The 25723-nt window shown below is 38.6% G+C and overlaps 1 protein-coding gene across 1 annotated transcript; it reads left to right on the top strand.

The window, feature by feature from the left end:
- Positions 1-1962: 1962 nt before the first annotated feature.
- LOC310947817 (uncharacterized protein) lies at positions 1963-25723 on the top strand. Its single transcript, XM_083914772.1, has 16 exons — positions 1963-2296; positions 7189-7291; positions 8684-8897; positions 9174-9316; positions 11196-11370; positions 11511-11566; positions 12893-13083; positions 13188-13298; positions 13421-13546; positions 18133-18231; positions 18311-18469; positions 20758-21397; positions 23526-23589; positions 23688-23875; positions 24490-24578; positions 25275-25723. Exons 1-16 carry the CDS (start codon positions 2108-2110, stop codon positions 25371-25373), a joined length of 2646 nt encoding a protein of 881 aa, XP_083770898.1. The 5' UTR covers positions 1963-2107; the 3' UTR covers positions 25374-25723.

Below are 25723 nucleotides of genomic sequence, written 5' to 3'. Positions count from 1 at the left end.
ATATAATATAATATAATATAATATAATATAATATAATATAATATAATATAATATAATATAATATAATATAATATAATATAACATAATATAATATAATATAATAAAATATAATATAACATAATATAATATAACATGGATAAAGCTGCTGTCAGGTAAAGCTGTAACCTGTAGATATAATATAATATAATATAATATAATATAATATAACTGCCAGGTAAAGCTGTAACCTGTAGATATAATATAATATAATATAATATAATATAATATAATATAATATAATATAATATAATATAATATAATATAATATAATATAATATAATATAATATTATATAATATAATATAATATAATATAATATAATATAATATAATATAATATAATATAATATAACTGTCAGGTAAAGCTGTAACCTGTAGATATAATATAATATTATATAATATAATATAATATAATATAATATAATATAACTGCCAGGTAAAGCTGTAACCTGTAGATATAATATAATATAATATAATATAATATAATATAACTGTCAGGTAAAGCTGTAACCTGTAGATATAATATAATATAATATAATATAATATAATATAACTGTCAGGTAAAGCTGTAACCTGTAGATATAATATAATATTATATAATATAATATAATATAACTGTCAGGTAAAGCTGTAACCTGTAGATATAATATAATATAATATAATATAACATTATATAATATAATATAATATAATATAACTGTCAGGTAAAGCTGTAACCTGTAGATATAATATAATATAACATTATATAATATAATATAATATAATATAACTGTCAGGTAAAGCTGTAACCTGTAGATATAATATAATATAATATAATATAATATAATATAATATAATATAACTGTCAGGTAAAGCTGTAACCTGTAGATATAATATGATATAATATAATATAATATAATATAACTGTCAGGTAAAGCTGTAACCTGTAGATATAATATAATATAATATAATATAACATTATATAATATAATATAATATAATATAACTGTCAGGTAAAGCTGTAACCTGTAGATATAATATAATATAACATTATATAATATAATATAATATAATATAACTGTCAGGTAAAGCTGTAACCTGTAGATATAATATAATATAATATAATATAATATAATATAATATAATATAACTGTCAGGTAAAGCTGTAACCTGTAGATATAATATGATATAATATAATATAATATAATATAACTGTCAGGTAAAGCTGTAACCTGTAGATATAATATAATATAATATAATATAATATAATATAACATGGATAGAGCTCCTGTCAGGTAAAGCTGTAACCTGTAGATATAATATAATATAATATAATATAATATAATATAATATAACTGTCAGGTAAAGCTGTAACCTGTAGATATAATATAATATAATATAATATAATATAATAAAATATAATATAATATAATATAATATAATATAATATAATATAATATAATATAATATAATATTATATAATATAATAAAATATAATATAATATAATATTATATAATATAATATAATATAATATAATATAATATAATATAATATAATATAATATAATATAATATAATATAATATAATATAATATAACATAACATAATATAATATTGTATAATATAATAAAATATAATATAATATAATATTATATAATATAATATAATATAATATAATATAATATAATATAATATAATATAATATAATATAATATAACTGTCAGGTAAAGCTGTAACCTGTAGATATAATATGATATAATATAATATAATATAATATAATATAATATAATATAACTGTCAGGTAAAGCTGTAACCTGTAGATGGCCTCTTGTGATAATCACCGACAGGCACGCGGGGACTCCCCTCAGCCAATCACAGCTCTGCTTTCCACCACTTTAACAAAGTTGCCTTTTTTCTTCCGTTTCACTTCGTGTTTGGTTTTTGAGGAAGCGGCTTCTTCTTCTTCTTCTTCTTCCTCCTCTTCCTCCTGAAGATGAAGGAGCTCAAACGGACCCACACCCGTCCTCCCAGAGCGCGTGAGAGCCTGCCATAGCTGCTGTAGGAAGAAGAAGAAGAAGAAGAAGAGGAAAGATGTATCTATGGCGCGTCTCCATCGCCGTGACCCTCGGCCTGCTGTGGTATTTCTCAGACTGCGGCCGCACAGTCACTCAGTACTTCTTGTGCTTCTTCTTTTGCTTTTCCTCGTCTCTGTTATTGGGGAGCAGCGGGAGAGAGAGCAGCACGCAGACCGACGCAGAAACAAAGGAACCCTCTCTGCAGGTAAGGCTGACAGTGTTGACAACAGCTTTTTTTTCATGTCAAAACTGCTTTTTTTCCCACTTTTCCACTGTTTCTGCTGGTGCAACGCTTCATGTGCATGTGTTTACCAAGGTCTGCACAACAAAACCATCTGAAAACAATGCCCCCAGAATGCAAACTTGGTTAATTTAGTCATTTTATTTAATACTTTTCTCTTTCTTCACCCATTTGTGCGCTTATTATGTAATTTTCTGCATCAACCTGGTGCTTTTAATCATCCACATCACAAGGACATTTATAACTATTCACATAAAAAACTGACATGAGCAGCTGTTGATTGTGTTAAGGACGTATCGACTGTGTATGTTCAGTTCAATTCAGTTTTATTTACAGTGCCAAATCATAACAAAAGTTATCTCAGGACACTTTACAGAGTAGGTAAAGACCACACTCTGACTTATTTATGATAAACATAGACCCAACAAGATGTGAAGATTTGTTAAATGGATGCATAAAAAACAAGTTTATTTGTAAATCACAATTCAACAACAAGGTGATTCAAAGTGCTTTACATTAAACATTAAAAGCATTGGGGATAAAACACATAAAATGGTATTTATAAAAAAGACATTCAAGTAAAATGGTTCAAAATGTTGTGGGAAAACATATAAAATGACATTTGAGTAATAGAAGTAGATCATTTAAAAGCATTAATTGTGAATTAAGTCAACAAAACACTATTTATTGAACTAAAACCACTTGAATTTCTTGATCTGACGATAAAATTATACAAATACTGTTCAAAGCAAATAATCACCAGCTGCCTCATGGCATCCAGGAGTTAGAGAAAGCAAATACAGGTTAAGAGGAACCTGTTTATTAAAAAACAACAACAACAATAAGAACCTGTTTATTAAAAAACAACAACAATAAGAACATGTGTATTCAAAACAACAACAATAAAGAACCTGTTTATTCAAAACAACAATAATAAAGAACCTGTTTATTCAGAAAAACAACAACAATAAGGAACCTGTTTATTAGAAAACAACAACAACAACAACAATAAGAACCCGTTTATTCAAAACAACAACAATAAGAAACTGTTAATTCAAAACAACAACAACAATAAGAAACTGTTAATTCAAAACAACAACAACAATAAGAACCAGTTTATTTAAAAACAACAATAAGAACCTGTTAACATTCATTTCCTCTGAGCTGGAAAACTGAATTCCTGTTTTTGTGTTTGTTGTTGTTGTTGTTGTTGTTTTCTGCTCCTGTTTATCTCTTGTTCTTCTCTTTGTTATTGTTTTGCTGTGACTTCTTTTAACCCACGAGACAAATATCCGATATCGACTGATTCAAACTGATAAATCCTTTTAAATATTTGTTAAACCATAAGAGGTGGGGAGGACCAGAACATGTTTTTAACGTCTTCCTCTCCCTTTTGAACATGAAATACATTATTATATTATACATTTTTGAAATCGGGCTGATAAACATGCAATTGTGACGTAGTCTGGGAATGAAAGGACAGACCTGGTCATGTGTGGCTCCTGTCGGGGCGGTCTACTGAGGAGGTTGATGTTGAGGTCGGCACCGACACCAGCAGCAGAATGAGAACAGCCTCAGAAACACAGACAGGCACCGACCTGATGTCAAGTGGACCGGGCAGAATCCACTGCAGGTCCTGAAACTGTTTAATCTAGACGCCATCACTGCTCTGACTGACGTTTTCTCTCCTGACCCGGTGTTTGGGTTTAACCAGTGACCCGTTAACTGGATACTTTCAGCTGAAAGCGTCCGCGGTTGCCATAGTGACGGCAGATGCGTAGCTGTCCTTGTGAATGCCTCTGTTTACTTTTCATGACACTTTTAAACATGACGTCACCTCCCTCATCCGTCTTTATAGTTTTGTTTGAGTGAATGTGTCAGTGGCGTTCGTATGTTGCTTGTTGTTGCATTGATCAGGAGGAGAGTGAGTCGTTCTTCCTAATAATAAATATAATATTTATGTCTAATTCATTTTCTAAACAAAACTATTTGCTTTGAAACCTGCCTGTGTAAACACGTGTGCGTAGAATTTTATTTACTTCAAAAAACAAAACTTTTTAGGAGCTTGTAGTCATGCCGTTGTAGGAAAATGAATGAATGAAAGTTAAGAGATTAACTTAACAGCCGCGTGACGTCACCCCGGTGGAGTAAAACAGATCTCCTTTGTAAACAGTCTGAGTTTCTCTCTTAAAAACATAATCCTGTTTTCATCGTCTGCAACCGCAGAGGCACTCGGCTGAAAGTCTCCAGTTAACAGAGTCACCATTAAACCGAAACACCGTCACTCGGTCTGCTTTAAGGGCGCACTCACACTGTCCGTCCGTTCCGTGCCCCGTGCTTTAGGGTACTTGTCCCCTCCTCCCTCTCCCCCCGCGGCCCAGGCCCGTTTGTACTCACACTACCTGGGCCTCGGCAAACGCATCTTGCTGCCTATACGTCATTAGGCATTGATTGACGTCATCGCGATGCGTCGCTTTGTTTACAAATCTTTCCATAGACCTCTGAGTTTTTGTGCGTCTTGTCGACTGTTTTTGAATATTTTCATCGACCAAATCTGCAGTAAACACTCCACCTCCGCACCACACCAACGTGAACCTTTCACCGCCATTGTTTTAAATGTCGGCCCATGGTCCGTCCGTCCTTTTTTCTATGTTGGAACAGACACACATAAAATGACGTCAGCACCGCCATAGGCCTCGTGCTCCTACACGTGAGCACGCTCATGCTCATACATGTGCAAACGTGCTTTACAAAAGCCCACCTCTCCCAAACGGTTTGTGGCCGGCAACCGTACCGTTCCCAGGAGCGGTACGGTTGCACTCACACTGGTCAAACAAACTAGACTTTACCCGTGAAACGTGCAGGGGCACAGTACGGATGGACAGTGTGAGTGCGCCCTTAATTTGATTCTCAAGTTATCACTTGTCAGTGTGTGGAAACGTCAGAATTTTGCGGTTTTCACTGCTACAATGTTGCATCTACGGCTGCTGGTAATGCAACCACATAAAAGTCTACTGTACTGGGCTGTTTTCATCATCATTATGATTTTTTGATGATGGCAGAGAGGTCCGGGGCTATAACCCCGAATGCCCAGGTCTAACTTATTATATAAAACCAGAATACAGTCTATGTACATGTATCTTTCACCTTTATTGCAGGAAAGAGTTGCTTTTATTGCGCTGTTGCATCAACAGAAACTGTCTAACCCCAGAACAAAGTCGCCAAATACGTTTATGTGATTTTCATTATGCTGCGTTTTCCTAATGCAAAACACACTTTTACCCACAGGCACATGTGACAATAGTGATAAAAGGTAAAGTTTTGGTGGATTCTACCCGGGGAAAGTGTTATTTTCGTGCCAAGGACACTGAGCCTTCACCAGGAAGGGTGGACCAAAAAACAAGTTTCCATCTTCATAATTTTATTTATTTTTAGGAATTTTTTCCCCCTAAATTCCTCATTTTCCAGTAATTTTGGAGCATTTTTATATGATGCTCTTCTTTCATTTTGTCAGACACAGTTTAAAATAGAAGAAAACTACTACAGATCTGTCATGTTTTTATATATTTATTTATTTTGTGTATTATCTCGGGTAAAAATCACCCGGTGTGAGTGAGGGTGTTTTGAATTTGAGCCGTAGTGTTCTGGGGTTAAACCTTTATCCTCAATTTTGTCAATTTAACCCCTTTCAACGTTTAACATCTCTAAAAACATGGTTGACATCTTTTTTTTTTTGCTTTATATTTAAAGACTTTTCCTAATTTTAACTGGGAAACGTTGACATGATTATATTTTTTCTTTGTCCTGTACACACATTCCTTTTTGTCAATTTGATAATTTTAAGGATTTAATTATTATAATTATAATCTATTACAATTCAAATGTTTGAAAATGTTTGTTTTTCCTTTATTGAATTGACCCTGTACCTAAAACACGCTACTGTCCTTAATAATGGAAATGACTTTCAATCCAAATATTATAAATAACATAAAATAGAACGTACAAAAAATATTTTTAACTTTAAAACACACGAGCAAATATCCCTCAATCCAATTTTAGATAAATCAGTAAGAGATTTAGTTTTTTTTAAATAAATACACATAAAACAACAACAATAAGAACCTGTTAATTCAGAAAAACAACAATAAAAACCTGTTTATTCATTTTCATTGTCCTGTACACACAGGACAATTAAATTTAATGATTTATTATTATTATAATCTATTTTACAATTCAAATATGAAGAAATGTTTGAAAGTGTTTGTTTTTCCTTTATTGAATTGAACCTGTACGTGACACACGCTACTGTCCTTAATAATGGAAATGACTTTCAATCCAAATATTATAAATAACACAAAATAGAACGTACCAAAAATATTTTTAACTTTAAAACATACAAGCAATTATCCCTCGATCCAATTTTAGATCAATCAGTAAGATATTTTATTTATTTAAATAAATACTCATAGAAAACCTGACGTAAAAACTTGAGTAACAACTTTAATTTTGATGTTGTTTGCTAAATTGAAGGTTAACAGAGCGCTTTATTAGATCAGATGATGCTTTAATAAGTGAGATAAGTCTGTTTATATTAAGATTGTTGACGTGATAATAATATTAAGTGTCAGTAAACGGGTCTGGCGTTTACGCACTAGGTTACACAAATACCTCCGGTGTTATTAGTCAAATATTGAAGTGTCGCCTGAGGGGCCTTTTTTTCCTCTTTACTGAAGCAGAAGAACGTGTTTTCACTCCTCACATCATCGCTCACTGTCACCCACACCACAGCACTTATTAATGCTTTTATGTGCGCGTAATCTTTTCATACTAACGGATAGTTTTGTGTGTTTTTACAGGGAACCGATGAGCTGTTTGGTGACTTTACAGATGGAGAAAGCTCAGAGCAGGCTGAACCTCTGGAGTCTCAGTATCCACACGTGAAGGCGTCTCTACAGCAGGGTGAGGCCCGCGTACAGGAGAAAATGTGCTTTTTAACAGGCGTTGCACATTTCACCCCACAGGTCACAAACACTATTCATGAAGCTGTGAGCGAGTGTTTAAAAAACAAAGAAGAAAAATCAAGGTTCTGCTTTGACTTCAGGGTGAAGTTATCGAGCAAAACACCAAATACTAAGCTTGTTTTGACTTGAAACAGTTTAAAAGGACAGTTTTGCTTCGCTGCGGCAGGAGCTCGTGTTACATGAAGCGAGGAGGGGCATGAAGAACACACCCTCTCTATAGATGGGGTCACATATGGTGGGGATGTGTTCAACAGGAAACAAGATATCTGAGCACGCCGCGCTATCAGCTGTGTTTGCTTTGGTCTGTTTCGTGCAGCGCTGAACAAACTGGTTTGTGTTCAGATTAACGCTTCAGTTTATTTTTGAGTAAGAGAGGCTGTAAACATGTGGAGGGAATCAAAAACCTTCAGTGGCTCTCACATGAAGATATTTGTCTTTGTTAGGGAGTCTCAAACAATTGAGTTGAGTTGAATTGAATTGTCTTTATTGTCATTATACCAGTACAAAGAAATTTACAGTACAATCCCTTAAAGCTGGCTGTAGAACAGTGTCGGTTACCATGGTTACGTTCGTCGTGCGACTGCGATTATCATTTATTGAACTTTTTCCTCACGTTTGTCTACATTTTCTTTATGATCTATTGTTATTTATCATTATTTTATTCATTTACAAGTATGTTTACTCCATCTAAAGTCAATGAAGCACAGACTTGTGTTTTCTTTTGTAGTTCCTGGTTAATTGTGCATCGCTACGGTTACCGTCTGTTACACCGGAACAATAACAACGTGTTAATATAGAGCAGTTTAAGGTTATAAAAACACAAATTAAGCTGAAAAATGTCAAATATAAAACTGTAATAAAGTCTATTTACATGTAAAGTGAAGTTATTGCAACTTGTTTTTGTGACTTTTTCAGTGAAACTCTATGTAATCGCTGAAAATATGAATAATTAACCCGATTTAAATGAGATACCGTGTTAAAACTTTACATCAGCGATTTCAGCTGCTTGCCTCAGCTTTCTCTGTGTGATGATATATATATATATATATATATATATATATATAAATATATATATGTATATAACATTATGCTGCTGTAAATAAAACATCGCTCTCCAGAGGGACACGTCTTCATCCAGCTCAGAGGGAAATCCTGTGGAGGATTTGTGTGCTGAGTTTTTAAATGAACAGGTCGGACAGGACTTCTAAGATTAAAGTAAAATTTCACCATGCAAGCTTTTTACAGTCGCTGCAGTTTGATGTTCAGGAGGAGGAGAGCGTGGGAGTTCTGTGTTGATGTGAATTTCCCTTTTGTGACTCTCTCTCCTCAGTGTTCGAGTGCGCCTACGCCCAGCTGGTCCTGCCTTGGTACGGCGTCCCCGAGCCGCGCGAGCACCAGCCTCTGCACCGTGTGCTCAGCAGGGAGTTTGACTTCGTAATCGACCGCATCATCGAGAGAGCCAGAGACTTTGATGTTTGCCAGGCGGTCGTCGGCTCCGTTCGCATTTTGACCCAGCACTTGCATAACGCGAAGCAGCCTGACAGGTGAGACTTTACTTTCTCTCAGAGGTCACGCTGCTCCGGTTACACTCTGTACTCATTAATGTGTCTATAAACGCTCCATATTCTTTATCGCCTATGAATAATTTACTTTTACAAGATCTTTCCTGCGGCTGCGTCCTTGTTTTTATGCTGAACTGTGTTTCAGGAGAACATCACATCGGATCATAGATCAAGCGATTGTCAGACGTGCGCTGATAAACATCTGTGATCCAGGATTAATGTGACACCTGCTCCTTGTTTAATACTTTCTGTTTTCAGAGAGCTCCTGTTCGGCTCCAGAGCGGAGGAGATCGCAGTTCTCCGAGAGTTTTCTGACGCTCTACTACGTAACCTTTTCCCCAAATCCCTCTGTGGCCAAGAAGTCACCCGCTGTGCCTTAAATGAGATCATTGCCTTAAAGGGTGAGAAAGCATTAAAGTCTCTCTCTGCAGGAATACTCTCTCATAAGCGCTAACCCTCCCACAACTTCTTTTACAAGTGTGGATTGTATGTAATCCCTTATTGTCAGCGGCTTTTTAGAGTTTAGGATGATTTTTTAAGGGCTGCATAAAAGGAAGACACACTTCTACTTTGCTTTTCCCTTCAGGGTTTTGTCTTTTTTTTCTTTTAGTAACAGATAAAGCGTCTTATCTCCTGGGAGTCTCGCTGTGCTGTAGGTTTTTGCAATTATGCATGTAGCTCGGTTACAATAAGTGAGTTTTACAGCTGTAGTTAAATCTGCATGGCAGCTAGAAACAGCTCTTTTCTAACTTAACAGTTTTGTTCATAGATACATAATTGAGTGTTTGCAATAAGTTGGATCATTATGGGGTCTCCTCTCACAGTAAAAACGATAACATTGTGATGTATTTTATGACTTATTCTCAACTAAAAGTAAGTACTGAATACTAAAAAAGTAATATTTTGATATTTTGTAAAATAAAAGTATTCACTTTCTTGTACAAATTGAAGAATGTGTAAATTAGGGATCTTTAGAGGTGCTGTTTTTGTTTTGTTTGCTCTTTTTCTAAGTCTTAAAGGTATAATATGTAACTTTTCACCATTTTAAAATATCTAAAAACGACTTGACCTATGGTAAATGTTGTGCTGAGTTGTGTACATACTATATCCCAAATGCCTCCAACGATGTTAAAAAAGAAAGTGTGATTTCAATCAAGGTAACGGTTTGTTACATTTGGTCACCTGCAAGCCCCCACCACAGCGACTTCCTGGTTGATCCAATCAGGAAGTGCCAAAAACTGCAGTTCTCCGAGGGTCCACTAGGGGCAGTTTCTCATCGACCCCCATGTTAAACAGGCCGTGTTTACAGCATCATTAAACCTGTTTAAGGACAAAAGAACATTCTAGTCTGTATGTTTAGGTCATATCTCCATGACAACACTGAGGGGGTGTATTTTTTTTTTTGTACCAGGCTAGTTTTTATTTTATTGGAGGTTAAAGTTTATGAATAATTAGGGGCGTGGCCTCTTGAGTGACAGCTAGCCTCTGGCCCTCACTTCTTCTAAGAGGTCAGCCAAAACGAAGTATCTCCCTCCCTCCCAGGCGGAGTCAAAGTCTGACAAGATGGCGACTACGGTAGGCGAGAACGATTGGATCAAGTTGAGAGAACGGCCCCCGACGGAGAGGATACGTCCATTTTTTTATACAGTCTATGGTTACCTGTTAATGATGTCATATCCTCTTCGCACATGCCTCAGCGTTGTTTGTCTGCCAGAAGCTTCATAAATTAATATCCAGTTTTAAGCCACATTTTAAGATGCACTTTTTTTAGTAATCTCACGTCAGAATCTGAAGTTATCAGAGAAAAGATCTGAACAGCATCGGAGAAACACTGATTTTAAACCTAAAACTACGTTGTTCTGTGTTTTTACTGCTTTTACTCACCCGTTGGAGAGAAGTAGACCTCTGCGGTGGATCTGTCTCCCGGTCAAAACCTCCTGAACGATGAACGCAGAAGCCAAATGCAATGACAGCAACATCCCCCATGATCCCACGCTACTTCCCAACGTCATCAAACTCTTTTGTTATTGTTTTGATTGAGAGACCCAAAGCAGCAGAACATTTAACAATGTGCATCTGCTGCTAACTCATGCCAAGGAGGCAAATGTATTATTGTCTTTGTAGTTATTATCACTGGGTTACATTATTATGAATGACTGTGCAGCCGATCCAAACATGACTCAGCACAGTAATATTGTGCCTCCTGATTCTAGTGTGTTTATGTTTTAAAGTCATGACAAACGGAGCTCGTAGGATTATTGTGTTACCTGTTTTCTTCAGGGTTGGGCCTGTTGGTGACGTGGCTGTCGGACCCCGACAACCTGAACCAGCTGGTGGTGAACCAGCTGGACAGCGTGACCCCCAAAGGCTCAGTGGAGGAGCTCAGTGGCTCAGACCCGGATCAAACCTCTCTGGCGTCGCAGGAGGGCGAAGGCGAGGCCGAGGGCAGTGAAGTGTGAGTGGCTGTCATCTTTTGCGCCCAGCTGGCTCGACCTTATCGCAGTGAGCCTCAAAGCAACTTCTGTACTTTTTTGTGCTTGAAATTGCACCTGAACTGTGTTTGTTTGGTGGCTGTTTCTTTATATTTATTCACAGGAGCTTGGAGGGAGCAGGGATTTCATCCAGCAACAGGATCAAGGCCAAAAGGAAAGGTGTGTGTGTGTGTTTTGGTGATTTGAGTTGTGAAACTGTGTCACAGGAGGATAATGGGGGCCAAAAAAGGCAGATGGAGCAGTTTGTGGGTGTTTAGAGAATAGAGGCCTGTGCACGCGTAACGTCTTGTACAACAGATTGGTAAATAAAAAATGCTGTCATCCCCGTGACATTATAATTTTATTCACCAGCCCGTCTTTCAATGCATAATTAATCCCCTGGTTCTTTTGTTTGTCGGCCAGGACAGCTAATTACGCAAACGGCAAGCCGAATGCCAAATCATTTCCATGTTGTCTTACAAACAACTCGTATCTCTTTGTATTGCAAATAAACCAACAGTAATGATGGCTGAATAAGAAAAGATTAGCTATGATAATGAATCCTGTGATATGACAAATATGTGTGTTTTCTGTAATGCTCTTCTTAAAAAACACCATCTGTAATAATCTGAATCATTATTATTATTATTATTATTATTCACATAGACTATTTATTAGGCCATCACATAGATTATTGCATTAAAAGTTTAATTACTAATCATGTTTAGAGTGCTCACACTACATTTCCAACTAGAAGAGCACTTGGAGAGCACAGACCTCTGCCAAGACCACCGCGCCACACCTCGCACGGTTAACGAGTGAAAAATAATTTGTGTATCGTCATTCGGCTCCGCGCCCGTATTTAACGGGTTATTTTTCCTTGGCCCCTGCTGCGTACACCTTCCACCGAGTTGCATCAAAACCAGGCCAGTAGTTTTTCCTGCTGACAAACAGAAAAACAAAACTTTCTTTTCTTAATTTAACTTTGAGATTAAAGGTTACCTTATCAAATACAAATTCACGATGCCCTCTGCATCTTAAACTGATGCTATCTAAATAAACAAACTTAGAAATTCAGATTACAACACACAGAGGGCGAGTGACTTCATTCTCTGCTCAGGACTCCTCTACATCTTTACAGAGAAAATATTTATGCTGCTTTATCTTTAAAATAAATCTCTTTTCTAAGGAGATCTGGCCAAGAAAGCACGCCATTACAAGGTTACGCAGTGATAAAATAGAGCATGTCAACAACAAATACAAAACCAACGAACGAGCCAAACTGAAAACACAACCTCCTTGTCAGAAGTAACAAATGCAGCTTTGAGGTGAAGGTCAATGTGAATGTTTTGCTCTTCTCTCCATGAACAATACTCAGATATATCAGAAAGAGGCATTGTGTTCCTTCACAATAAAGAAAACGGGTATAGAGACGGTAAAAAAAACATCCTGATAACAGAAGTTGTGTCATTTTTCTCTGACTTTCTCACACGTGGTTGTTTTCAGCTAACAAGTTAAAAGAAGGATGGTCTAAATTTGTGGACAAGGTGAAGTCCAAGAAGGCCAAGAAGAAGAAGATGAAAAAGATGGAACAGGAGCTGATGATGAGGTTCATGGCGATCCAGGGAGACTCGCCCAACGAGGACGACGCGAGCAGCCGGGAGGGCTCCGTCCACAGCCAGCAGGACTCTGACAGGGTGAGTCTGCTGCAGACACGTCGCAGTTCATCCTACAGAAGATGATGATTTGTGAAACATGACAGATTCATTGCCTTTTTTTGTGGGGGGCCAAACACCATTAGGAGGACAGTGATCTGGAGAATTACTTGACTAGCGTCCAAGAGGACATGATGGAATTCAAGCTGTCGTATGAGATGTGGCGCGTCGGCCGCTGGGCTGTCAGCATCCCTCATGTGAGTTATAAATATCAGTGACAGTGTGGAATTTCCCGGAGGCTTGTTATCCGTCCGCCGAGACTCTGTAAAAACTGGTCCTTGGAGCTGGAGTTTTGAGCAGGAGCTGACTGTGTTTTCAGGTCTACTGGGATAATGAGGAGCTAATCTTCACCGTCCACCTGGAGGAGAAGGACAGCCCCGAGAACCTGCAGTGGGACATCAGGAAGACCTACATGGACGTTATATACTTCCGCAACAGGTGGCAGGTAAAAGGCCGATGGATGGCACTGAATGAGGAGAAGGCAAGGAGTGTCCTCAGAGCGAATGTTTATTAAAAGCAACACCATGTAGTTTTTCAACCTTCATTAGATATTTCCAAGACCCTTGTGATGGGGCACCGACTTACAATAAGTTTAATGACACATCTGTCGTGTCGCACGATGCAACTTCGGATTTCGGGTCGACACCTGTGCACAAAAAAAACCACACAAAGTCTGACTGCCTCACGCCGTACGTAACCCATATTTTTTTCCAGTGAAACGTTCTCCCTCAGGCTATCCGACTCTTAAGACGTAACACCCTTTCAAAATATGATTTCCACTGATATGAGTTCCCCTGATCTGAGTGAAAAAACAACGTAATTGTCATTTTACCTCTTTCTTATCAATGAAAAATATGTCTAACTGACAACAGAGGTGATCGTAATTGTTCACATGTTTGACCGTTCAACGGAGTGTTTGGACCCGGAAATCGTATTTTGAAAGGGTGGTATGTCCGACTTAACAGCCGGAGAACACAAATGGATTTTTCATTTTTGCAGATTCAACTATGATAACTTTATCATATTGGCGACATATGGCTATTACCATACAAACAGCAATATTGAGTTGAATTAGCCATTCTGTAAAACAGTAGCCTGCCAATGACGCTGGGATGTAAACGGGAGCTATGCGAACTAAAGCACTTTGAAATTCCGGCGTCAGTAAAAAAATATTAAAACCCATGAAATTATATCCAAATGACTTCTCTGGTTCTTCTGGTTTGGGCAGACTGTGTTGCGTGTGTCCTTGACTTGTCAACAAATGCACGTGATCACCCGATCGTGTAACCATGGCAACTATACCCACTATAGCAGGAGCCCGACAGCAAATCTTACATGTTGTTTCTATAAAGGATAGAGGTTGCATGTTTTTAGGAATTTATATTAAGAAAAGATACAAAGTAACTGCAAAATAAGGGGTTTAATTTTTTTAAATATTGTAAATATAATTTTTTTTTGTATCTAAATACTTCTTTATTCTATTTTTTTCATTATTCCTTTTAAATTTCACGTCTGTGCTCTTACTCTATTTATTTTCCTAATGACTCCAACGCTACAGGCTCAGTAGTAAACACCATTAAAACTAGCTTTGAATGTAAAAGTGTAATGTGTTGGAAAGAGAACCGCTCAATGAAAAGATATTTGAGAAAAAGGACACGCAACACGCATATCCCCAATAGGATGGGTGCTGTATCAAAGAAATAACTTAATAAAAATAGATCTGCACATCAAACAAAAGATTTATTGTCATTAAGTGACATTTAGTTTTATTTCAGATATAAACAATATAAAATGCACAGTGATGAAACATAAAAGGTTCATGTGTGGTGTGTCAGAAACCTGTATACCCATAAAATCTGAATATTAAAACCCAAAAAAGAATCAAAACAATCAAATAATAGAAACAAATACAAAACAATCGAATACATCTGTTTGAATCTATTTCAAAACGACGGCGTATCTATACGTGGGGTTAAAGTTCAATAGCAAAGAGTCGTCTTGATCATCTTATTTCTAACTAAATAACTTTTGACAGCAGAGAGCAGCAGCACGTTTCCAGCCTGCAGCTCCTCCTCAGAGTCGCCGTCTTAAATACCCACACGTGCAAAAGACATTCGACATTCTGCAATTGACATAACATTAGGAAGAAAATACCTTATATCATACGCTGAGGACATGCACCGATACTATATCTAGGTTACATATATATATCGATGTGCATAAAGGGAAATATTAGTGCAGAGTGTGTTAAAAACAAAAGTCTGTGCTGATGCAAAAGGTCCCCAGCTGTTACCTGCTGTACCCAAATGTTATCAATGTAGAGAAGTTTTTAGGATAACAAATATAAACACACAGGTACCTGACAGAAACTATTATACATGCATCCTAAACGTCTATTAGAGGCGCCTCCGTCTTTTTATCTATAGAATAGATTGCTGTAGGGAAATAAGTAACACCTAAAAAGACAAATATAATAAATAGCATCAACCTCTTCTGAGGTCATGTTTCATAATGGTAGAGTTTACGTCTCGCTCTCTGTCGCTGTTTCATTGTCTCTATTCACTCGTATCTGAGAGTGGAAGTGCTGTGTTTGGCCTTGGACACGCGTACAGCCGCAGGAATAGATGTTGCATTGTTGTTCTGATCGTGCTGCAGCGTTCAGATGTTTTTAAAGGTCGGGTGGTCTTACTGATGCACGTTAATTAATAATAATAATAACTTGATTTGTATAGCACCTTTTTAAAAACAGCAGTTTACAAAGGGATATGACAAACCACAATACACACAAATACAGTATAAACAAAACAAATAATAGTGATAATAGTAAAGTCTGATGTGGTGCAACATATTTACACATCATTGTATAAAAAAAACAGGAGGGTTGGGTGGCATTAGAGAACAAAAGAAATAATTATTATTAGCTTATTAGATAATTCATTTAAGGTGCTTGCGGTGAGATAAAAGGATAAAGATTCACACAGGTGTTTGAGCATTTACAGGACATTTGCTGTAGAAGGATTTTACACCTTTAACACCGGGTTAATGAGTCAGTTTTATGTGTGGAATGGCATTAGAAAAGCAGTTCTTAAGTATAATAGCTCTGTGTCAATAACATGCCAGTAATTACAGCAATTACACTGTGTCAGGCACAATACATGTGATAACAATTCAGGTTATGCAGTGTATCAAACAGGTCTGCAAGGCTAGTTCATTAGCATACAGCCGACTCAACACACACATGCTTTTGGAGAAACATGACAGATATTAATTTAAAAAAACACCCCAGGCTCAGACTGGGTTTGTGAAGAAGAGGCCTCTCTACTTCTCTACCACAGGAACTAAAGTCGACTACAACGGTGTTTTCTTCAAGCCCCAACCACAGCAGCTTCCTGTGCCGTGTCCTAAATCTCGCACTGCAGTGAGTGTACTGACATTCGTGTGCTGTGTGCCCTCTGTACTGATACGATAAGTTCACTCAATTCCCCCAGTAACTGCTGTCGCACTTACCGGAAATGACGATCATATTTCATAGTTTCAATCAACTCTTCTGACTCATCACACTGCCAGAATACATTGTGATCCTCTTTTTACATTTATAAAGTGGATCTAGTTGTTGCCGCTCCGTTGCGCTGTTGTTCCGGCATTTCGCAGTTTGGATTTAGTCCCGCTTCTTCCGCTACGTAGACAAAATGGCTACGATTGAGTGTTCATTGAGCCACACTCAACGGTTTGGTTGTTTTTGAGCATGCAACCGGATAAATGCAGTACACTGCATTTTACCGACTTCGGACGTGAACGCACTACCACCCTCAAAAAAGCCAGTTTGAGGGTGGAAGTGCGTGGGACACAGCACTGGTTGATCCAATAAGGAAGTGCCAAAAACTGCAGTTCTCTGAGTGGTTTCACAACAGAGCAGTTTCTCATTGACCTCCATGTTAAACGGGCCGTTTTCACAGCATCATTAAACCTGTTTAAGGCCTGGTTCAAAAAAACATTCTAGTCTGTATGTTTAGGTCATATCTCCATGACAACACTAAGCGGGGTGGATTTTTTTGTACCAGGCTAGTTTTTATTCTATTGGAGGTTAAAGTTTATGAATAATTAGGGGCGTGGCCTCTTGAGTGACAGCTACCCTCTGGCCCTCAGTTCTCCTCGGAGGTAAACGTGAGCAAAATGGACGTTTCTCCCTCCCCCCCAACGTCACATTCATGCCCTTTTTTGGTCAGAGGAAATGAGGCGGAGTCAAAGTCTGACAAGATGGCGACTCCCGTAGGCGAGTATGATTGGATCAAGTTGAGAGAACGGACCTCGACGGAGACGCTTCATCTATTTTTTAAACAGTCTAAAATAACATGCATTTTTTTCAAGTAAGCTTTTAGGTAGGTTTAAAATGTGGGTTAATCAGTAAAAATCAGTTTATCTTTTATCTTTTAAATACCAATAATTCCCTTTTTATTGTAATACCAGTTTTTATGTAATACTTTTTTGTTTGTTTTGGTCATGTATGTATGATCTTTTTTTAATTTTGAAGCACATTGAGTTTACGTCTTTCTTTATAAATAAACCTGACTTGACCTTCAAAGGACAAACAAAAAGATTTGGAATCAACATATGAAAGAAAACAAATATATTTAAACGTTTATTTATAGAAAAAACAGTGTAGTGTAGCAAAAAACACAATCATACATAGAGGAAAATGTATTATCATGCTACTATAGAGAAGCTTACTGTTACTGTACTTTTTTGCTGTGGTCAGCACTTTACCAACTCTGGTGTTTCTTCCTCCCCTCTCTCACGCTTTGACTTCAGAGGAGAGTGTTGTGCTTACTGTCTATTCAGCGTGAGCCAGAGGGGGAAGAAGCGCTGTTGTGAAAACAAACCGCAACTTTCTTTCCCTCACAAGTCAGGAATGCAACTTGAGGTCATATGGGAGACAGTTTTATAACTTTTGCCAGATGTCAAACACAGTCGGGTTCAGTCTTGAAGCTTTGTTGTCATGAAAAAAACATTTTTATTTTGTCCTTTTTTTAGGACTCTGCCAGCCTGCCCACCATCCTGCTGCTGGAGGTGTCGGAGGTCAACGAAGAGGTCAAAGAAGAGGCCCGACTCTCAGTGGAGCACTTCCTGCAGGTGGAAAAAACCCTGTACGTGCGCTGACGGGTGAACACTTTGATCACAATCTTCAACATGTTTTTCTTTTCTTTTACAGGAGTTAGTTTCTGATAATATGATCGGACACACTCAACCGGTTTTCCAGTTCCTCTGCCCACTCGACAAACTGCTGAATGAGGAGGAGCATTACGGAGGCGTGTGGGGCCTGCTGAGCGGCCTGGCTTACTTCCTGACTCCAGGTCAAGAGGAAGAGGAGGTAAAGTTTCACACTTCGACATCATAGAGGGGCTTTCTTTTCGTTCAAACGTAGATCGTGTAATTTCTGAAATCTGCGGATGCTAACAAAAGTTGTGAAGGACACAGTGAGACGATCGGACGGGCTTTAAGCAAACTCCCAGGAGAGAGAACGAAGATGAATTGTAAAATCATTACCCAGTATGAACAACTTTCGTCCACAGACCCTGGTTCAACTTTGACCCACTTCCCACGGTTCTGCGCTCAGTTTTACTTTTTTATTACAGACACTTGTGGTTTTAAATAATTTGGATAAACTTGTGACTCGTCTGGTCGTGTTTTTGGCGCTGCGTTCTCAGCTCTCGGCAATGACTTAGTTTTATTGCTGAACGTGTGCAGTGCCCGTTAAATGAAAATGTGCCTGCTGGGAACAGGCAGATTGCTTGGCCTGCAGTATTGCTAATGGAGTTTTCTCTAGAACCGCTCATCCAAACAACATCTTCACACTCGACCAAGGGCGCAGATCTCCTCTCCACGTTAGGGAGGTGACACCTATAAAGCGGGGGGGCCTCTGCGGCTCAACCCCCAGAAATTTCTGAGCGCCAAACACTTAATTTCCTGCATTTAAGTGGATTTTTGGGCACATATTTATGGTGGAAATGTCTTTATTTATGTAAGGGGGAAACACAGGTGATAATTTAAAATATAAAAATCTAATAATATGATTCAAAGCAACCTAATAGATTAAAATCTCAGTGGTCCTAGGACGTTGTAGTAGACAGACTATAATTTGACCTTTTTTTAGGTTTTATTCTTGCTCTAATTTGCGGCTTTATTAAAGCAGCTTTCGTGTTTTTTATTATCTGTCGAAGCAAAGCCTAAACATTGCTTCTCATTCTTCTTTCCACTTTACGTCAGATTTAAACCGTTGTTTAAGAGGTTGCAAACTGCCCCGTACTTTAGTCATTGTCTTGTCATTTAGTTGTGTTCTTGTGGTTCTTCAAAATAAAAGTCCTCTGCTTCTTTCATGCTTTTGTTGTTGGGGACAAATGCATCACGCTCTAAATAGGACATGTCCCCTGCGTCCACTAGCAAGAGTAGAGGTGGAGTTATTTGCTATCAACTAGCTATTTGGGACCAGGTTATTTCAGGAAACAAAATCATTCATCATAAAAGTTTACTGTGCTAGAAATGTTTGAGCTTGTTCCCATGCAACATCTCAGTCTCTTTCTTCACCTGTTCTTGAATGTACTGTAGCCGATTACGGAGAGAGTGTGTACATAACACACCACTCATACATATGTCCCATAGATCTCAAGAGCTCGAACACATGACTCTTCTTTGGGTCTTCAGCAAGACACCTGACAAGTGTGCAGTCGACAAGTGCATTGGATTAACGGTTGTGCATTGGATTAACGGTTGTCGAGAAAGTCGAAAGACGCACAGACAGAGGCTCCTTCCATTTTAAAATTAAGACTAAACCTTGGAGACAAGACTCAAGTTGTAAGCGACTGGGTTTGAGGATATCCTGAATGTTAGCTCCTAGTATGAGGCAAGCTTAAACAAAATAGTTCCTACACTTCCCATAATGCAACTCAAGAGCGTCCGTCATTAGAAAGACTGTGATAAACTCCACAGGACTTTGCATCCCAACTCCCATGTCTTTCAAATTTGTAAGTCAGTTGTGTAGAACTCATTGTTAATAGTAAATTAAGGTCATGTGTAAAACCGTTGGAGCGCCCCTTTTTAAAAACGTCTTACTGAACCGATCAGAGCGGCAAAGATGAATCGACTGGTTGTCAACCATTAGATTAATAAACAACTATTTTTTAAGATTATTTTTTGGCTGTTTTTCAAGCCTTTATTATATAGGACAGACAGGAAATTATGAGAGAGAGAGAGAGAGGGGGAGACATGCAGCAACGGGCCGCAGGTCACAATCAAACCCGCGGCCTCTGCCTCGAGCACCTTCAGCCTCTTTACATGGGGCGACTGCTCTAACCACTGTGCCACCGGCCGCCCCAATCAACAACTATTTTGATAATCGATCAGTTTGAGTGACTAAATAAAGAAATAGAGTAAATTCTCTGATTCCAGCTTCTTAAATGTGAATATCTTCTGGTGTCTGTACTCGTCTATGACAGTAAAATGCATAACCGTCTCATTTGAGGACGATATCTTGGGCTTTGGGAAATACTGATTAACATTTTTCCACATTTCTGACATTTAATATAGTATATCTGCCTCTCTACAGAGGCCGGTGCCTTAGGGTCAGCTGTCATGGCCTGATTGCTTTGTTTTCCTCCGCAGAGCTCGAGCCCTCAGACAGAAGCCCCAAAAGAAATCATAACACCAACTCCACATCCAGAACCGACAGCTCTGCCTTTAGAAAGCCCCGGTGCCTCTTCTGAGAAGGGCGATGATGTTCCCGGCGCTTCAATCCCAACCATTGTAATCTCCCAATATGACTCTCCTTCAGAGTCGCTCGAGGAAGCAGAAACGGAAAAGGAGCCGCAGTGTCTTGTTAACTCAGACTCTTCAAACGAAAATGGTTCCCAAGACAAAACCGAGGACTCCGATAACCCCCTAACCTCTCACTTTAAAATGATTTTCAAAGGACTGACCCGAACCAGGTCACAAGAATCTCTGGCTTCGACAAAAAACACCAGTGACGAAGACCCGCCTGACTCAGTCTCCACGCCACACTGCGGCCAAAACGGAGGCGTGCTGGGGGAGAGCGCAGAAGGCCCCTCGTGGCGTCATTTCAGTGCAAAGTCAAATAAAAAGGAGAAAATATGTTTCAAAATGTCAGGCGGAGCCAGCAAGACTAAAGGGAAAGACCAGGGCACTTCGCCGAGAGGGGAGGACTCCCAGTGTCAGAGGAGCCAAGTGAACTGGGAGCAGCTGGAGGCGACCAAAGCCATATTTGATCTGCTGAAAGAAATATGCGGTTGGTTCAGTCTTTAAACTATCATTAACAGAGCGTCAGGGTCACACCGCAGCCATTGTTTCGAAGCACACTGCAGCTCTTTAGATTGATTAAATTTTCCAGCCAGTTGTTTTAGTTCATTCCAGCACTGTAAGAAAATCAACCTCTGGAGACCTGACAAAGATAATCCTCTCTGCTTTATTAATCATCATGTGGAGTTTAATACGATGAAAGTATAAACTGTTATTATAAGCCAGATTTGACAGCTGGCAGCCAGACAGCAGCAATAAGCAAACATTGATGTGATGAAAAGGATCATGTTCGTTTGTAGCTTCACGCACAGAAACGTTTGTCTCTGTAGACGCCTAATCATACAGGCTGCAGAACGTCTCTAAGATATTGATTGTTTTTACAGAACGATTCCCCGCTCATCTAAGACGCCTCACCATTAAACAATAATGCAGCCTTGACAGAAAATAATTAATGTTCCGGTGATGTTTTTAGTCATCTGTGTCGAGCAAACGTCAAACTAGAAAAGGTTTTTCACGGAAATAAAACTCTCCCTGGTAGCAAGGAAGCGCTTTCACAATCAGTTATTAGCTTTAGAAAGTTGTTAGTAGTCATAGTAAAAACCTGCATTAATCAACATTTTGACACTCTTCATAGTTCTCTAATACTGCCCAAATTACAGAGTTAACAAGTCAGGTCAGCTCAGTTTCATCTGTTTAGACGATAAATAAATTAGCCTCACAGGGAGCGAGAAAGCTTCACAATCTGTACGAGTTGAGCACTTTTCAGGGAGGACCGGATCAACCCGCACTTGTAACAACGAAAACTAATGCACAGTAATTTGTGCATTTGTGTTTATTCCGTGTTTTTTGTTTAACTGAAGGAAACAATGCGCTGTGAGTTTGTATTTCATGTTTTTATTCAACATTTTAAAAGCAGGGACATAGTATAAGATGGCGAATCATCGTTTTAACGGCTAACCGTAACCGCCACCTTTGGTAGGCTAAAACCGGTCACGTCATTGTCGTTTTGGAGCCTAATCCTAACCGGCACCAAAAGCAACTGTTGCAGTCTATTTCCGGTATGACGGTGTCCCGTGGTCTATTGCCGTTCGCCCTTTAATAAGATGGTACAAACGTTGTGGCACACCAAAACCAAAAGCCATAACTGAATTTCAGGAAATCTATTATGCTGTTTTAGTGTGTAGGTTGAGAACTAACATGTTGCGTTCCACAACGATCATGTTTTATTTTGTTATCTACAGTGTCTGGCCCTTTATTTAATCACTTATTCGTTATATTACTGCAGAAAGCACATTTTTGGACCAACCCAGCTCCTGTAGGCAGCTACGAGATTTACGTAACTATTAAGTCCCTCCACTGTCACAACAACAACAACACGTAATGTAATAACGCCAAAATCAACCCCTGCAGTTGTCTCTCTCCATTGTGACATTACTTGTGGTAATGTTTACATTCTCAGTGTTCTGACAAATCAGAGAGCAGTTCAGGATCTACGTTATTGCGCCTGCCCCAGACACCAGGGATCGACTGATACCGATTTTTTTCTTCATCAGCCTCAACCGATGTCTGATACAGACTGTCGATGTTCTTGAGCCGATATTTGGAGCCTATACTACTTTTTCTCCCTCAGTCATAAAAATTACGCGATGATGATAACAAACGTGTCAATTTAAGAAAAAGGAACATTTATTTATTATTTATTGAACTTAAATAAGGCGTCTCCAGCACACGGAGCTGCCTGTGGACGCCTGTCTTTAGATAATGCCGGGGGAAAACTATCGGCTAATGTAGCAGCCTGAATCGATACACCTAAAATACGCAAATATCAGTCGATGTATCGGTCTATCCCCAACAGACACATCGGACCAATAAGTGAAGTGCTTTTTCCCCATTTTTTTTGTCCCAAATGATGAAATGGGGCCCCGTGGCAGCACCACTGCATACAACTCTGTCTGCCGTTAGACCCTTGATTTGAATGAGGAACAACACATTAACCCTCTGCAGCTACAGATCTTTGAACCCTTTTAGCTTCAGTGTTATTCTTGCACAATGACTGTTTGAATGTTTCCCACTAAGCTTGAAAAAAACAACCTTTTTTATGATGTCTGTCTTAACAGGAAACTCCATCCTCATAAACATATTTGATGCCATTTTGAAGCCTGTAATGCCGATCCTAAAAAAGTAAGTTTGGTGCCGACTCCCCCACCGTACAGACTTTCATACAGCACCTGGATCTTTGTGTGTGTCTATGTGTGACTTCTGCTTGTATTCTTCTCCAGAAAAGTGAACTCTTTCCTGAACAAGATGGACCCGACAGAAGAGCAGATGGCCGGATACATCGACACCCTGCGTGACAAACAGTGGCCAGATTCTCAACCAGCAGCAGCACCTCCTCCTCATCCTCCTCGCACCGACGATGAGAAGAATGAGACCAGGGAGAGGGCGCACAACCTCATCAACGCCAGATGTAGGTGACACCTCTGTGGATCAGCAGGAAATATCCAGTGATAATCCATCTTAAATGTACTTTTATTGTCATGGTACAGGGAGTAACACAGAGAATTAGATGCAGACACGGGAACAGAATACGTTTAAAACAAGTATTTAATGAACAACAGATAAACAAGAGTGTCCAGGCAACAGGGGGAAATGGTGTAGGGTCCAGGGAAAGGGTACAAAACAAAAGTGGACGAGATGACCACGGGTAGACGCGGACGGGTAGCAGATGAACAGTCGGGATGTAGACGAGGGAACGGGATCTCGGGAAATGAAGAGGAACAAAGAAACAATTTGCAACAAAGAAACAAACACGGAGCGAATAAGCAAACGGAAAAACCGGGAGCCAACAAACGAGACACGTTACCATGTAAATGAGGAAGCGGTTTGGCGCCGAACGTGTCCCACATCCGGCTCTTTATACTGCAGGATGTGATTAGTGTAAGGTACAGCTGGGCACAACCACGCCCTCCAGCTCCAGACATACAAACACAGAGAGGGGAGACACACGCAGGGAAAAACAGACAGAGGGAGAAGGGAAGGACTGGCAGGACCGGGATCCTGACATTTCTGTTCTCTCTGCAGACTCAAACTATCTCATCCTGAAGAAGACGGACATGGAGGCTGTTTTTAACCTTTTCCAAGACAGTGAAGAGAACAAAACACTGGTATATGTGAGTATCTTCAAGATTCAAGAAGCTTTATTTTAACGAGGGAAATTATTGTTCAACAGTTTCAATACAAAGGATGAGAGTAGCAATAAGCTAACACAATCAAATAAAAATCAAGCCAACATAAAGTAAATCAAACAATAACTAAGTGTGACAGAGTGCAACGGACATTGTGGTTAAACGTAGGTTTATACAATATACAACAATACGCACCGTGCAGTTTAGCAGCATGTTGAACTTAAATAAGTACAAACTAAATAAGTGAAAAGGAGCGATAATTGAAACGCTGTTAAAAGTGTAGTAGCATTTCTTACTGAACCAAGTTACAGTAAAGTACGGTAAATTGTAGCAGCAGTAATTTATAGTACCACTAAATAGGTGATGTAGTGGTGATATAAAGTGACAGTGCAGTGTAGCAGCCTTTCTTACTGAAGTAAGTTATTGACAGTAAAGTACAGTAAAGTGTAGCAGCATTTCTTACTGAACCAAGTTGCAGTAAAGTACGGTAAATTATAGCAGCAGTAAGTTATAGTACCACTAAATAAGTGATAAGTGCAGTGTAGCAGCATTTCTTACTGAAGTAAGTTATTGACAGTAAAGTGTAGCAGCATTTCTTACTGAAGTAAGTGACAGTAAAACTGAATAATTTAATTTAATATATAAAGCTCGCCCTGATTTGTCGCCTTGTGTTTCATACAGATGCTCCTGTCGTTCCTACTGAAGGAATTCTTTCCCAACGAACTTTCCCTGAACGTGAGCGCCGCCGCCCTGCAGAAAGTGACCAACTCCACCAACTGAGCTGCGAAGCCCAATGTCCTTAATAGTTTTTGACATTTTTTTTATCAAATTATTTATTAAATGCTTTAGAATATTTGTGACAATTTCTCTGTCTTTTTTTTTTTTTTTTTTAACCTCAAACATACTGTGAACATTTTGTGAATTTCCTTTTTTGTTTTTTTAAGTTTTGTACACTGTAAGTGATTAATAACCCTGAATTAAATGTGTGAAAAATCAAAAACATTGTTTGTGGGAGCCGGCTTGCGTGTTGCACATACTTTTTTTGGTAAAACTCGAGGAGAGAGTAAATGATACTTCATGTTTAAAGGTTTGGATTTCACCCGTCACATTCAAATGGAGAAGAATTTAAA

Source organism: Echiichthys vipera, assembly GCF_963691815.1.
Source record: "Echiichthys vipera genome assembly, chromosome: 6".
NCBI classification, from domain to species: domain Eukaryota; kingdom Metazoa; phylum Chordata; class Actinopteri; order Perciformes; family Trachinidae; genus Echiichthys; species Echiichthys vipera.
This window is presented reverse-complemented; position numbering and strand designations above follow the sequence as displayed.